This window comes from Trichechus manatus, unplaced genomic scaffold (genome assembly GCF_000243295.1).
Source record: "Trichechus manatus latirostris isolate Lorelei unplaced genomic scaffold, TriManLat1.0 scaffold00123, whole genome shotgun sequence".
Classification (NCBI taxonomy): Eukaryota; Metazoa; Chordata; class Mammalia; order Sirenia; family Trichechidae; genus Trichechus; species Trichechus manatus.
Window position 1 is genome coordinate 7910927 of NW_004444059.1, and position 15756 is coordinate 7926682.

The 15756-nt window shown below is 34.4% G+C and overlaps 1 protein-coding gene across 2 annotated transcripts in view; it reads right to left on the reverse strand.

Annotated features, from left to right (window-relative positions):
- Positions 1-15756, reverse strand: part of CNTN1 (contactin 1) — a 262164-nt gene that overhangs the window by 54281 nt on the left and 192127 nt on the right. For both annotated transcript variants that reach the window (XM_004384584.2, XM_004384585.2), the window contains 3 exons: positions 11106-11176; positions 8686-8920; positions 5020-5123 (listed from right to left, as the gene is read on the reverse strand). In XM_004384584.2, the coding sequence (XP_004384641.1) occupies positions 5020-5123; positions 8686-8920; positions 11106-11176 (410 nt within the window). The remainder of the gene's footprint in view (positions 1-5019; positions 5124-8685; positions 8921-11105; positions 11177-15756) is intronic.

Genomic DNA, 15756 nt, shown 5'->3' on the forward strand with positions numbered 1-15756 from the left:
GTGTACTACTGTTTCATGAGAAACTATTTGTTCTGTAAGCCTTCACCTGAAGTACAATAAAATAAAAAAATAAAAAAAACCTGATGGCTTAAAACTAGGAAAATTCTGATACATTTTGGTTCCTTGATTGGAACATCATTTAATGGCCAGCATAAATGAACACATCCTAAGAAGTATAATTAGTAATAAGGAATCCAGTGCAAGACCTGGTACACAACTGTTAAAACAGGCTATGGGTAAGGTCATCTTAAACGCATTTAATGTTCTTTTCATAGTGTTCTAAATTAAAGAATCCTTCCAAGTAAGATACCAAATGAACACAAACCTTATGACTATGACCATCTGGAATCTGGGGCCCAGGGTAGGCAAAATAAGGCAAGCAGCAGTCTATAAAACTCTGCCTTAATCTGAATTATCTGTGCTATCGTATTCTAATCTTTACACGTGATACCTCCATATCTTAGCTTCCCAAACTGTGTTGTCCAGAATAACAGAGTCCCCTGAGATTCACTCATTAATTAATTAATTCATCCACTCATCACAAATTGAATACCTGTCACACTAGGTCATAGAATGCTTACCAAAAGGTTCTAGGTACTAGGGATTGAGTGACAACCGAAACAAAGTCTACTTACTCTCATGGAGCATTCTCACTGGAGGACTGCGACTGGACTGTGACTGCAACAAAGTTCTGTGTTTAGTGAACTAAATTCCGTTTTGCTTCTGGCACACAGCTATGTTAGATTTCCTTGGCTCCCCTGAAATTAGGTGGAGCCTTATGACTTACTTCTGGCCAATATATAGAAGTGATAGTCCTCCTTTTCAGGCCCAGGTGATAAAACCTGTTTTCTTTGTTTTATTTTTGAAACTCTGGCATGCAAGAAGTTCCACTTTTAAAAGATATTATATAATAATTCTAAATTACAGTACTTAGATTCTAGACTAATTCAAGTATTAGTACATTCTATGGGCTACTAATAGCAATAATGTAAATCATTCAAATGCAGTATTTTATACCTTATGGGAACTAGTCAAAGTTCTCTTTTACTTCAGCCACTGCTGCAGGGACCAAGTTCTATGTAGGCTTTAACTAGCTTCCCTCTGATACAATTAGATAGCATTTCATCTCTTCCAGTGCAGCTAACCTCTCTCTCTCTGTCCTGGATATTCTTTGATGCCTCAGTGTGAAACTTCCTCAGCACTGGGATAGAAGTGGAAGGGGAGGTGATGCCCATGAGGCCACCCTTGATCCAAGGAGAACAGGAATGGATAAATGCTTCCCTTTTCATCTCAATTGGGCTGTTATGAGCCAAATTCATAAAGCTCCTCCCAGGTCCCAAGGGATGGAGCACCAGTTGCCCACAGTGGTTGCCAAGAAGATAAAGCATCTTTGTATCTGAGTTTCCCCCTTTCCTGTTCAGTCTACCTTTTCCTCTTACCTGTCCCCTGGGATCATATTAAAACACACACAACTACCTTATCCCACAGCTTTAGGTCTGGTTCTGCTTTTGGTGATCCAGACTAAGACAAATGCCTTCTCCAAAATAAGAAAACAAAGCATTTCCTAAATACTAGTTTAAGCTCATCATAATAACAACCTTTGAAAGCATCTGAGTAGACTACTCAGGGCTGGTAATCTTTTGTGGTAATTGTCACAATCAATCATCTATGTTAATCTCTGATTCAGCTGCAAAGAGTTCTTGCATTCATTATTTTTGGTAGAATATTTTGCATGTTTTCATTAAATTAATTAGGCCAATGGTTTACCCGCTGGGTGGGCAAACTAAGTCTTTTGTGAATTCTTGGGCAGGAGTCCAAAGTTCTAAAATGCCTTTGATAAGGATTTCTTGCATTCCTTTAGCTCACCTACATTGCAGAAAAAAATGGGTATTAAGATTAGAAATGTGGAATCTTTTAACTAGGCAACAGGAAAAAACCAGTAAAACTTAAATATTCTACTGAGATACACTTTAAAACCACAAAGGAAGAAGATTATGTTTAAACTCAGTTGACTACAATTCTCACTGGAAATGTCAGGAAATTAACCTTGAGATAGGGTAAAGCACACAGGATTCAGGGCTCCCCCTAGCTTTTTTTTTTTTTTTTTTTTTTGTACTTTTAGATGAAGGTTTACAGAACAAATAGTTTCTCATTAAACAAATAATACACACCTTCTGTGTTTGTTTGCCAACCACTCCCTTCTCTCGCGAGGTATTTTCATAAGTTTTTTTTTTTTTTTTTTTTTTTAATGTGTTGCTTTTTTTCCTTTCTGCTTCACTATAACTTAGACCCATAGTACATTTTCATGGGAAGTGTGGTGGGGTATTGGTTTTCTCAATCATCCATCGTGTTAAACCACTGGCTTCTCCCATCATATTTTAAAATAGAAACAATTACCACATTATAGTCAAACTCTTCATGCCATATGTTAGCAGGAGCATTCCCTTATGGGAGAATAAAATACGATGAATTTCTCTTTTAAGTTTTCATGCTTTTCTCTTTGATATTTAAGGCTCTATGTGGAAGACTTACAAGGAGTTTAAGAAAGGGTGAATGGAAAAAATATCTGTGATTTACTTTTAGCAATTTCAATCAACCATTCTCTGGAGTGGCAACACCTAAGTTCAAATCCAGTTATGCTAATTATTACCAAACATTTCTAAACCTTAAATTTCTCTTTAAAATGGGGACATCAATAGTGTCTATCCTGAGGGCTGTGTAGATTGAATAAAATTATGAAATGTTTAGCATAGTTAAGGCTCAAGAAATGCTATTATCATTACTATCATCATAATCATTTTTATCATGGCCATCATCATCATGATCAATATCACTGTCTTCAAATGCCCAATGACAGAGAACAGGGAAAGCCATTAAACACAGGTTACTGGTACTTCATTTCTTCCTTACAACAGTTCTATGAGGCAGTGGTTACTCTCGCAGATTTACAGGTGAGGAAACTAAGGCTCAGAAAATTAAAAAAAAAAATGCCCTCATAATTCCAACTGACGGAGTTGAAATATAAACCCATATCTGCTCAGCTTCAAAGCTCTTAACTTTCTACTTAAAATGGAAAGAATCACAAAAAGTCAGAAATCTGTGAGTCCTTTATAAGAAGGCATTTTTCCCTTGAAATTGCCATTGGAGAAAATTGTATTTACTAAATATTGCTGTTTTGCTGACCATTTAATCGAGAATCCTTAATTGAGGCTTACTTCACAATCAGAAAAGCCTATATGCTGGTGTTGTCTGAATTCATTTGGTACCAGTATATTGTTTCCTTTTCTGCAGTTCCTTTGTACTCTACTTGCTGGAAGTTATAAAATAGTCAATATATAATTCTTGGCGTGAGCAAAGAGGCTCTCTGGCATGTTTTTAATAAAGTAAAATATATACTTAGCATTTCTGACTCATTGAGATGAGCTATGTACTAAATTATCTTTTTTTTCCTCTTTTTTATTACTTAGACACAAATGATATAAAAGAAGAAAATAATCCTATGGTCCAAAATTTGGCTTTCCAAGCTTCAAATAGTGATGTTTTCTCCCAAAGTTACTTTGGACTTGTTTATTACAGGAGTTTGAAACATTAAGCGAATCTCTCTCTCTTTCTCATAATTTATCCTCTAGCTATAAACGTAATTGTTAGTTTAGTAAGTTATGCATGTTGAGTATCCACAGTTTATTCCTATTTATTCCTTTCTTATTGTAATAACTTCAACTGAACCTTTGCAAAGATTATCTAAGGACACTTTGAAATCTACCCAAATCATAACCTATGGTGCCAGAAATAGTTAACTGTTAGTTCGGGTGTTTGCTTAAAAGTTTGGGTTCTTTTTGTGGTTATAGAAATATGGTCTTGCCAAAGCCAGACTGTAACACTGTATCTGATCATTCTTCATTATTTCTATCAGCAGTTAACCATATTTACTTAGTGCCTACTATGTGTCTGCCACAGTTCTGTGCACAGAACAAAACAGTTAATAGCCTGCTTCATGAGACTAATATTTCATGGACAGATGAAGAAGAGAAAGCACAAGAATTGGCAGGGCAGGCCAGCTGCATGGGCAGAGCCAGGTATGTGGCACTGCTCCCTGCCCAAGGCTCCAAAAGGGCATTTACTGTCCACTAGCTGTCTAAAACAAAGAGAGTCAGTGATTTGGCAAAAAGCCCCCTAAACTTGGCATCAGAAAACCCAAGTTTCAGACACTGCTCTGATACTTTTTATCGGTGCTAAATGAGGCAAGTCATTGAAGCTCTTTGACATCCATTTGCTCGTCTGTAAAGGTAGGATAATGATGCCAATTCCTCTGAATTTGTCAGTCATGCTTAAAAACATCAGGTGGCTTTGCTTTTTCTACACAATCAAGTTTAAATTCTTTAGCATTGTATTAGAGACTTCAATTATCTTTCTAGCTTCAATTTTCCAGCTCTTATTCCTTTTGTCTAAGACAAGCCCTCCTTTCTCTATCTAGCTAATTCCTAATGGTCCTATAAGAATCAACTCAGGGAAAGTTTTCTTTGGGACATTTTGACAGTTGGCAATTTTATGCTTTTATATATAATATTATGAGATACATGTTTTGTATATTTATACTTGTTTCCTTTTGAGGGATTTCTAGAAGCAGAACTACTGAGTCAACTAGAATGAACATTTTAAGGATGTTGTTATAAATTACCAAAAGGCTTCCAAAAAGCTTGAGCTTCTCCAACATTTTATAAGAATGCTTGTCTTTAAAGACCTTGGCAAATCATGTGTGTTATTAACTTTGTTTTCATTTTGGCCAGTTGTTTGCCAGCACGCAGGACTTTTTATATCTATCCTAGCTAGGCCAGTTAGGAACCTCTGTTTTGTCGTTAACAATTAGTTTATAAATGCCCAATAAATTAAACACAGAGAATATAGTGTTAGTTGCCACATAAATCAATGGGACACAGAACATCAAAACATGCAACTTATTTCAAAACTTGTGATATATTTATGAATAATTGTATTTAGTTTGATAAAAATTGAACCCACCTGATAGCCTTCCACTACTTTTTCTACAACATGCTCCCAATGAACAGATATCTCAGAAGATGATAAGACTTTTACGCCTACTTCTGTAGGGGCTTCACTGGGAGCTGAAATTTGATGAAAACATTATATTCTTAGTAAAATACTTAAATAAATAAATTCAAGTAGCACCATTTGCAGTATGAATGAATTAGAACTATATTTTAATATTTCCAAACTAGAAAATAAGTCCAATAATTTTATTATCTATTTCTCCATTTTTACTGTTTCTTGCTTTCATGATCATCAGTGATGCAGGCACAGCCAGATTCATATGCATGAATGTTAACACAGATATATACACACATATTTATACTCACACTCACACTACACACCCACCCCCCCACACACAAACACTTTGAATATGGAAATATGGAAAGCTTCATGAATTTCTATGGTATCTGTGAGCAAACACCGTACTAATCTTTTTTCATTTCTCCAAAATTATTTTCTTAAGAAAGCCTGTTGATGCAAATTAAAATTCCACATATGTAGCTTATCAACTCTATATTATCAAAACAGGAAGTTTGGCATTTATTATAGAAAATTGCTTATTACAATTAATTTTCTGCTACTTACTATTTACATGAAATAACAATACACAGCAATATTATCAATGAACATTGTCTCTTTTTTGTTGAAGCTAAGATCATTACTTTTTTTTCTTCAGATTCTTTGAAACAAGTTGTGACATCTGCCTCTGCTTGGGCTCAGGAAAGTTTTTATATGTCTAATCTTCCAACTGGGCATCAAGTCAAATATGTATCAAAAAGGCCTCTGTTCATGGAAAACATAATTTACTTTATGAAATTTACACAAAGAAACTAAGGAAATTTTTAAGCAGAGGTGATCATTTTTTATTGTCTTTCATTAACACACCATCATCCTATCTTTACGTTTAAAAATGTCCTAAACATGAACACTGCTGCCTTTCCAAATCAAGGTAAGCAGGTGGCAATATGATTGATTTCTTAGCAGTAGAAGGAATGATTAACATTCATACAAGTTTTGGCACAGACAGGTTTTACTGAGACTCATGAAGCATTTAGGGAAGAAATATAATTAAATACAAATGGCCATGACTAAATAGATGCAGCATGTCCTTTTGCCTGAAAGCTTACTTGAGCATCAAACAAAACAGCAAGAAAAGAAAAATCGATATTGGGTGAGAAGATAAGTTATAAAATGGTTTTTACGTTCATTTTCTCTGTGTAATGTATCCAATATTGTTCAAATTATTCAAATTGAATCAAGTTATCATATTATGTTGAATGAGCTAATAGGCATAGAATGTACAGGATTTCTCATACAGGGCTTTTCTAGTCTTTGATTATAAATTTGAATAATTTCCTTCTACTTTTTATTCTTTCTATATATTTAATTGGGCTAACATTATGTAACCTCATATGCAGCAGACTCTAGATTTCCATACAGTTTTGTGGTAAAATATAACCCAGGTTTTATGATCTGTAGGAATTTCTGAAATTTCTTTGGGGACAAAGACTCTCTCTCATGTACTGAAGTCTCATCATTTGGGGATATTGCTATTGCATCAGTGAAAGCATATTGGTGCATTCAATACACTGCTAAACAGCTCTGCTCTATGGAAATTGAAAGATGGACCTCTGCTGGAGGAATGATTGAAGGCATTGAAGGATTTTGAATCCTGGAAATCCTTAACCCATACCAAAACAGTCTGTGTTCCACTCTTACTCCTTGTAAAAACAGAAACATAAAAGAACATTTTAGAGCTAGAGATCATAGTCCAGTCCACCTTTCATACTGATAAAGCAACGAGGTCCAAAAGAGACGAAGAGACTATTTGAAGAGCACACACACAGTAACATGATCTCAGAGTCAGAACTATATTATTCCTTCTAGATGTTTAATTCACTGAATGAGTAAATGAAAAAAAAATTATAATTGAAACAGTCCAAACTTAAGGATGCATGCTAGGCTTTGTAGATATGTTTAACTATTAAAGTTAAGTTTTCAATAAAATTCTGTTTTCTGAGAAATGAAGATGCCCTCTTCAGTTTTTCTGCTTTCAGCACTCAGTCATACAAAAGAGCACATAGCCGTATAGACTAAGGTGGTTGTCATGTGCTCAGAAGACCTGAGTCAAGATACATTTTGATTCACCTGACTCCATTTCTAGTGAATAATAGTAGTTAAGGGTAATGGCTTGAAATTAGAAAGTCCTGGATTTAAGTCTCACTCCTCCACTTAGCAGCTTTATGACCTTTTGAAACCTCAGTTTCCTTATGTATAAGAACAATAATGCCTCCCTCTTAAGGATAATATGTATAAAGTACTTAGCATAGCACTTGGCATATAAAGAGCAAGCAGTAACAGCAGCAATTATTCCACAGTTCACACTGCAGAGCCCACTGCCTCTAACGCTCCAGTAACCATGTGAACAAGTGACCACGAATGCCTTTTCCTACGTTCCGTTTAAGACTTCTAATGGCACAGTATGACAGACAGGAATCTTCTAGGTCAAAAGGAGATAAATACGCTAACCTTTGCCACTAAAGTGTTTATGATTAAAATATAAAAATTAGAGAAACAGACAATTTTTAAGCATCCTACATTAACAAAATTCATTCTTAAAACTCACTGAACAGTATATTATATTAAGAAATAAACTTAATTTTATGTTGCTTTCTATTGCTTTCCTAATTAATATTTTTATCATTAGGAAAACCTATGCAGCTTTGTAGACAGGTGAATTTGAAAAGTTTTCTTACAAAAATTTTAAGTGAAATACATCATTTTACTGTCAAGGACAAATGTGTCCGGTAAAAAGGAAAAGAAATCTCTAGCCATTAATTATTTACATACTGCCTTATGGGTAACGAAATATAAGTAGGTCTTATCTTTTTTAACAGAAGAATATATAATAAAAAGCACAGCAGCTTAAATAGGGGATTATAGAAATAATTGTAATTATGTTTAATTTAAAATCATATGTATTTAGCACAGATGCATACAGTTCTCTGTGGATATGATCAGTTCAATTAAAATTTCTAGAAAAAGCAAAGCAAGCCAGGATTAGTATTATTTTTTCCCTAAAGGGCTTTTTTTTCCCATTCCAAGAAAAATTTTCAACTGGCTTTCCCACTTCTTTTTTTATATACTTATATCTAGAGTGTTTTTAATAAAATCCCAGCATTCTATTTTAAATAATAAGAAAAATATGTGCTTAAATGCTATAATTACACAAATTTTGGGTTCAAAAGAGCAATTTTACAAAAAAAAAAAGTATGTTACGGAATTTGTAGTAAACTGAATGAATACACAGACATATTGAGGTCCCACACTGAGAATTTCTGACTGCGAAGTTATAGACAGGCCAGGAGCTAGGATCTAAGCAAGCCAATATTTTAGTGGAGATTTCCTGACTACCATGGACATGACCTAAAATTGAACAAGATTTTAGTGATACTTTTGTGACTCAGATGGAGAAAAAGATTGAAAAGTTTTAATTTCACTCAAAATAATACTCATTTAGTAAATGCATAGTATTTTAAAAAGGTTTTACCAAGACCCGAAAGAAAGCAAACTAAATGCCTACCAGATACTAGGTTTCCCCCATCATCATGTTAGAAAAGTTTTTCTTTTACTTACCATCTTGCGCTGAATTAATGACCGCTGTAAGGCTGTATGGTCCATCACCTTTGTTGTTGAAGGCCTTAACTTTCACTTGAAATGCAGTGGACGGGCGCATGGTCTCATCTTTATGGACGTATCGACCAATATCTGGATTAGTAACTGTAACTTTTTTCCATTCTTCCCCATCAAATGGCTTAAATGCCACTATGTAACCAAAATTGTTGCCGTAATGGTATTCTCTTGACAAAGGCTAAATAGAAATTACAATATTGAACAGGTTTAAAATATACAGTTAACAGGAAAAAAGAAACTTATGCAAATAAAAACAATATACAAGAAAGCACGCTCTTCATAAAAACATTTGCTACTTATTTTAGTTACTGCTGGCTGAAATCTCAAAGCAACACCTGTTTCAAACATGGATAACTTCATTTACCAACTAGCTTCCTTGCTATTCCTTGAATATCCCAGGGGGATTCTCCACTCTGGGCCTTTTTACTTTTAGTCCTTTCTGGCTAGGAGGTTGTTCTCCCAGACATCGTAAGACTCTCTCTCACTTTCTTCTGATAAAGCCACCTCTTTTAACAATGTTTCCCGGCAGAATCTACCATTTCAAAACTTCTTTCCCAGCACTCCGTATCCCACCTCTATGTTTTATTTTTCTCTTAACACTGTTGTGATTTTTATTGTCTACTTTATTGTCTCTTCCAACTACTAGAACATAAATTTCATGAAGTTGGAGATTTTTGTTAGTTTTGTTTCTTTATCCCTAGCACCTCAAATAATATTTATTGAATGAATGAGTTAATGAATTTCTCTAGAGTTGAGAAGCAATGGTAAGAGAGTGATACAAAACTCTGGAATTTCTTTATAGTAATCAAACAATAGAAACTAGGCAGAGGAAAAAAGGAGAGAAAGTGACAAGAAGGAAGAAGGGCACTGTGAGTAACACTGCACTCCTTTGAAGAAGATTGGGTTTGGGCTCTTGTCTGACTTCAATATTAAAATAAGTGCTCTGTTTTGCATCATCTTCTCAGAGTTTCTTATTACTATGCATGTCAATTGTCCAATGAAGAAATCCCTGTGGACCCTGACCATCCATTATTTACAAATACCAATCGAAAGCTAGTTCTAGTGAGCACTTGTCATTTATTTAGTCTTTTAGCCATTAATATAAATGTGTAAATTGTGTATTCACTTTTTCACCTGAAAATCAAAACTAAGGTGTCTTGAGGCCAAAACCTCGATCTAAAGTTAACACAGTTGTTTGAATATATTTATTGTAAACAGGAAAATCTAGGAATATATAATGGTCAAAGGGTAGAAGAAGCTGAACTTGCTTGCACATTATGGATATCCTGAAGCATGATCATAAGGATGTACAAAGTGTGGCTTTAGATTATCCGATAGTATAGCCTAACATTTCTACAATAAACATACAGAAAAGAGTAAGATGTTCTTATTTGCCTAATGTTGGCATTTCTCTATGACACTAAAATTCACAAATAAAAAATGTGAGATTCAGACAAGCAGGAGATATATTTTTTTCTAAATCTTGGTTTAAAATTTTATTTAAGTACCAATTACAAAATATGACTACACAGAACAGAGTGACATCAAATTTGCTAAATATCCACCTATTGTATGAATCAGTTTGATTCATGTAAAGCATAAAGCCTGCCATTCTGCCTACAGTCCCTCAAAATCCTTTGGAGCCTAAGTTGTGCTCTTGGACTATCTGCAGTGATTAAATACTAAAAATGTTTAATGAATAAATGGATTTATCTAAAACATATTACCTGGATAAATGCCAGGCATCTATTTCAGATAAGTTTGTGCTAGCACAACCTCCCTCACTCTTTGTCCAGGCATTATTTTCAAGACATTACAATCTCTGATATAGAACTCCCCTTTATTGCATGAAACATTTAATAAAACATATTGGACACTTCAATAACTAGCCCCATAGGTGACTTCTACGACTGACCTCTCCCAGTGGATTACATTCACAGAAGAAGAGATCAAAGTCAGTTGTGAGTGAGGAAGCAGACTCCCATTTAAAAATGGGTCTCAGTACAAAAATGTGTAAATTGAATCTTTGGAGTTTACAATGTCCAGAGAAAATATTACAAATTATAGTTGCATTACCAGGACACAATGAGTTCAAAATATCTCTGGAATCAGGTAGTTGAATACGTAAGCTTCTAGGCCAACATGCCTCTTAGCCTCAGGGATCCATTTTTGCATAGGAATTGCTCACTAAGCTATAATAAGCTTGGTAAAGAAAATGACATGCATTTATGAAGAAAACATTTATTCTTGCTTGTGCATTGATTGAACATTCTACTTTATTTCAATGTATTCCAGGAAACAACGTGTTAGGGATTAAGTATAGGTAAAGCAGACTGTGATATATATAATCTGCTGATACTTACCGCCCATGTGATGGTCAGCTCTCTATTGCTTCCACCTCCCCCTCCTACATCCGAAGGAGCCACATTAGGTGCTGAAACAGACAAAATAACAACAAAAATACAGGCTATGCGTTTTTTTTTTTTTTCTGACTTTAGAGTTCTAATTTAATACAGAAATCAGGTTTGTTTTTTTCTTTAACTCGGAAAGACAAACTGCACACATGGTTCACTCAGTTATAATCATAATAGCTCGCAGTAGCTGTAATAATCTGTTTGACTGCCAAGATGAAAATTGATCACGTGTCACAGGAAATGTGCCACTTCCCCGCAGCAAAGGGTGGCAAGGCAAATTTGCAATCTCTTCCAGTTGTTTTATGTCCTTTAATATGATGAAATATTAAGTATTCTCTGTTGTGAAGAAGCCTGCTGCATAAAACTCTTAAGTTTGTTTTTTCCATAAAAAATCATTTTGGACAGTTTATTTTGAATAAATACCTGATCAAACAGGCCGTGAGAAACTAAACAAACAAAAAAACTATACTTTGTAGTGAAAATATTTTACAGCTCTTACTTTTGAACCCTATGGCCTTCTGATAACTTAATGTTATATTAATTTTATACTTCACTTTACAAATAAACATTAAGAAACATTGTATTTGCATTAACACTGGATAATGTTTCTGAAAATATCTGAAAAAGAAAATAGAAATCTAATATTGTCCCTTATGCTCCTAATTCCAGTATCTAAATCTCTTCTGGAACCTGGCCACATCAATGGCTCCAATATTGCCTATGCCTGTCCTCATGAATCATCTTTCAGGTTCAGTCTCTCTGCTGGAAAGATTGTACTCTCTTCAGTCTCTCCTACTCTAAAAAGTCTTCCTGTAATACATCTTTCCTCTTAGTCCCCAAGCCATCATACCCTTTCCTGTCACAGAACTGCATAGAGCTGATATATGACTATAATCACAGTCACTTTTAATGCCCCATAATCTATGCTCTGCCATCTTCATATTGCTGAAATCAGTCTCTCAAAAATCACAAAATTGCTTGTAGCTATCAAGTCCAATAGGCTCTTGTCTTCCTCCAAGTTATTCTCTGTCCTTGAAACTCCTTAAGGGTACATGCTGTATCGTAACTGGATTTGAACCTTTAGCACCTAGCTGGAGTTGTAAAAATGAATAAAGCATAATTTGTTCCTGCACTCATGGCACTAGGAGACCAACTGTGCAGATGAAGTCCATGTTTTTACAGAGGACATTTTCCCAACGCCTGTGACTTGTCTTAGATTGAAATACCATTCCTACATCTGTTTACATTTCAAAGGAGATCAAATGTCAGTTCTTCCTGAGTACCATATCCCTTCCAGTACCTTCTATAGAGTGCTTACAGCATAGGGTCCATTTACTGATTTGCAGATCCTAGCAAATAATCTTGATCCTAACAAATAACACATCCTAACAAATAATCTTGATTCGAAGATATATACCTCAAAACATCTAATATTAGTCATGTAAACTCTTTGGTAAAGCATGGGCATAAATTGCACAGAAACAAACAACACCATATGATCTTCCTTATATTTATACAACTATGTGATCATTTTATTTCCAAGTGAATAAATTAATATGAAGTTTGAGATATTTTGTTTTACTACTCAGCTGTCACCACATGAGTGTTAGAAAATGACAAATTGGGTGCACAGAGGTGACAAAAGATAATTTATTTGAAACACTTTAGATAAAATACATATTAATGGCTGGGATATTAAAATAACCCTGGAAACTCTTTTAGCTTCATAACTCATATTCTGAAGTTAAAACCCCACATGCTATGGAGGAACAGAAAGCATTTTGTCTTATAAAGCAAGGAATAAATCAAATTTTGTATGTTTAATTCTAAATATAGGTATAGTGGTCACAGGAAAATAATTTCAAAAATAACTCCAATAATTTATTATACTATAATTTGTTGAATCAAATATTGCCTTTATCAGAACAAGTATTATTTGCCAAAGCATTTCACTATAATGTTTTTTATCATAACCAATATTGGCCTCCTTTTTTAGAATAGAGCTAAAAATGGAATGTGTTTATGTTAGATGGACTATTTTTTCCATTTTATGATTACTATGAGCTCTTTTTAATGAGTTTCAAATAAGTAATTCAAGATGTGTTTGCTCTTCAAAGAGCATCCATTGAGCTCATGATGCTCAAAAGAAGACATAAACACAAGCACAAAAAGAAAAATTCTTATTTCTTACTAGTGTGTTTTCCTGTCTTAATTACATTAATACTTGACTCATTTTTTTCCGTTTTCCTTTGACTGTTCAGTTTATCATTAGCAGCTAAGGGAAAATATTTCACAGGTGTAAGTGACATATAAACTACATATATTACATGAAGCCGAGAAAGGAGCAGTTGGGTGGTTTATATTCAGCCCAGGAGCAACAGGAGGACTTGGCCAAAGAGTGACTGGCTTAAGGGAAGTAAATCATCCTAAGAACAGGAAGCTTACTTAACTTTAGGCTCCAGGGCATTTAAGAGAGAACAAACCAGACATTCTTTAAATGATAAATCACTACATAGAATTTAAACTAATACTTAGGAAAAATAACTGAGTTATTGAATTAATCAAGAATAAACAATACTTATAATTTTACTGTGAAAGGTTAAAATAGTGAGGTTTTTTTTTAGCTTGCCCTTTTGCCGTGATTTCAGTCTAAAAGTGATTTCCTAATGACATTTATAAGAGGGCTTCTGTATTTCAATGATCTAAAGAAAATTGAACTAATTTCATGACTATTTTTCCTATGAAAAGAAACTAATGTTGATTTTCCTTTTATATTTGAATGCTTAAATTATTTGCATAGAGAAGTATGGGCTTTGGGCTTTGATGTTTTATTTGACAATATACATATTGGTTTGTGACAAATCTTAAATTATAAAAATCATGGAGTGTATAAAAGCACTGGTGGCAAAGTGGTTAAGAGCTCAGGTTGCTAACCAAAAAGTCAGCAGTTCAAATCCACCAGCTGCTCCTTGGAAACACTATGGAACAGTTCTACTCTGTCTTATAGGGTCGCTATGAATCAGAATCAGATTGACAGCAATGGATTTTTTGGGTTTTATGGCTCATATAAATATATGCCCCTGATTCAAAATAAGTTGACTACTTTAGTTCTTGATAATTGTCACTTTGACTTGTATAGTCATTTTTAAAGACAAAAAGTTAACCATGAATGTAACTTTTCTCTTTAATTTGCATCAAAATTTCATTGTGATTTAATGCAAAATTTTTAGAAAGATTCAAAATAGTTATATAAGTAATGCTCAGAGTCTAGAAAACAAAGTATTGAATTCTAACATCTGTTTTTATTCTGTCATGGAATACACATCTTCAAGCACTTAAATATGTAGTTCAAAAGAGCTGTTAATAAAATCAAATAAACTGTATAGTATTTGGACAATTGAATGAGAGTGGATCTTTGTAACTCCTGATCTCCTGTTCTGATGGTAGAGCAGATTGCTAAACCAGCTAAGGAATCTACCGTGTCAAACAGATTGCTATAAAACTCATTGTCGTGGAGTCGATTCCGACTTACAGCAACCCTATAGGACAGAGCAGATCTGCCCCACAGAGTTTCCAAGGAGTGCCTGGTGGATTCAAACTGCTGACCTTGTGGTTAGCAGCTGAGCTCTTAACTACTATGCCACCAGGGCTCCCAGATTCCTATGGTATGTAAAACAGATACTGAGTCCAAGTTAGTGAACAACAATATTAATGCCTTGGGGTCCCATTTGTCAGAAATTGCAATAATTGTTTATTATGCTAGGCTTTGTTATCTAATGGGAAATTCAAATGTGTGGAACAGAGGAAGTTTGCTAATTGCTCAATGCAATGATAACCTAAAAATAAGTCAGCTGGGGAAAACAGTTTGGATGGGCAGAAAACAATGCTGCAAAAATGAAGTAACCATAATGCATACTAAAATTTATGCTGTGGAACTCAACCCAATTAGATTTTTTTTTAGTTCAGTAAAATAATTAAAACTTCCTAATTTATCTCTTGGAGCCCTGGTGGCATAGTGGTTAAGAGCTCAGCTCTAACCAAAAGGTCGGCAGTTCGAATCTACCAACTGCTCCTTAGAAACCCTATGGGGCAGTTCTACTTTGTTCTATAAGGTTGCTACAAGTTGAAATCGAATTGATAGCAATGGGTTTGGTTTTATCTCTCAGTATAATAAAAGCAAAAATATCTAATGCATATGTTAACCATGTCAAATTCAAGCAAAAAATATATTTGGGAATGGATTCTTCTAAATCATATGATACAAACCCGATTGTAGCTTTGATCACTCCTTCTCTGTTCATCATCTCTATCAACTTTCCAATTGCCAGAACCACCATCTTAACCTCCTTCACCTTCCCTTTTTCTTCTACAAACAATTTTTGAGCACCAACTGTGTTAAGCACTACAAATAAAAATGTGAAAAGAATCTGATCTCATTATGGAAGATGCTCCCTTTGTGGTGGTAGAAGTATATAAAAACCAGTTTTAATTCAATGTATTAAATATTCCCACTTTGTAAAAGTTTGCTGACTGAATGAATTAATGAAGAATCCAGGCTTGATAACAGATCTATTTACAACTTAGAAACAATTTTTACATA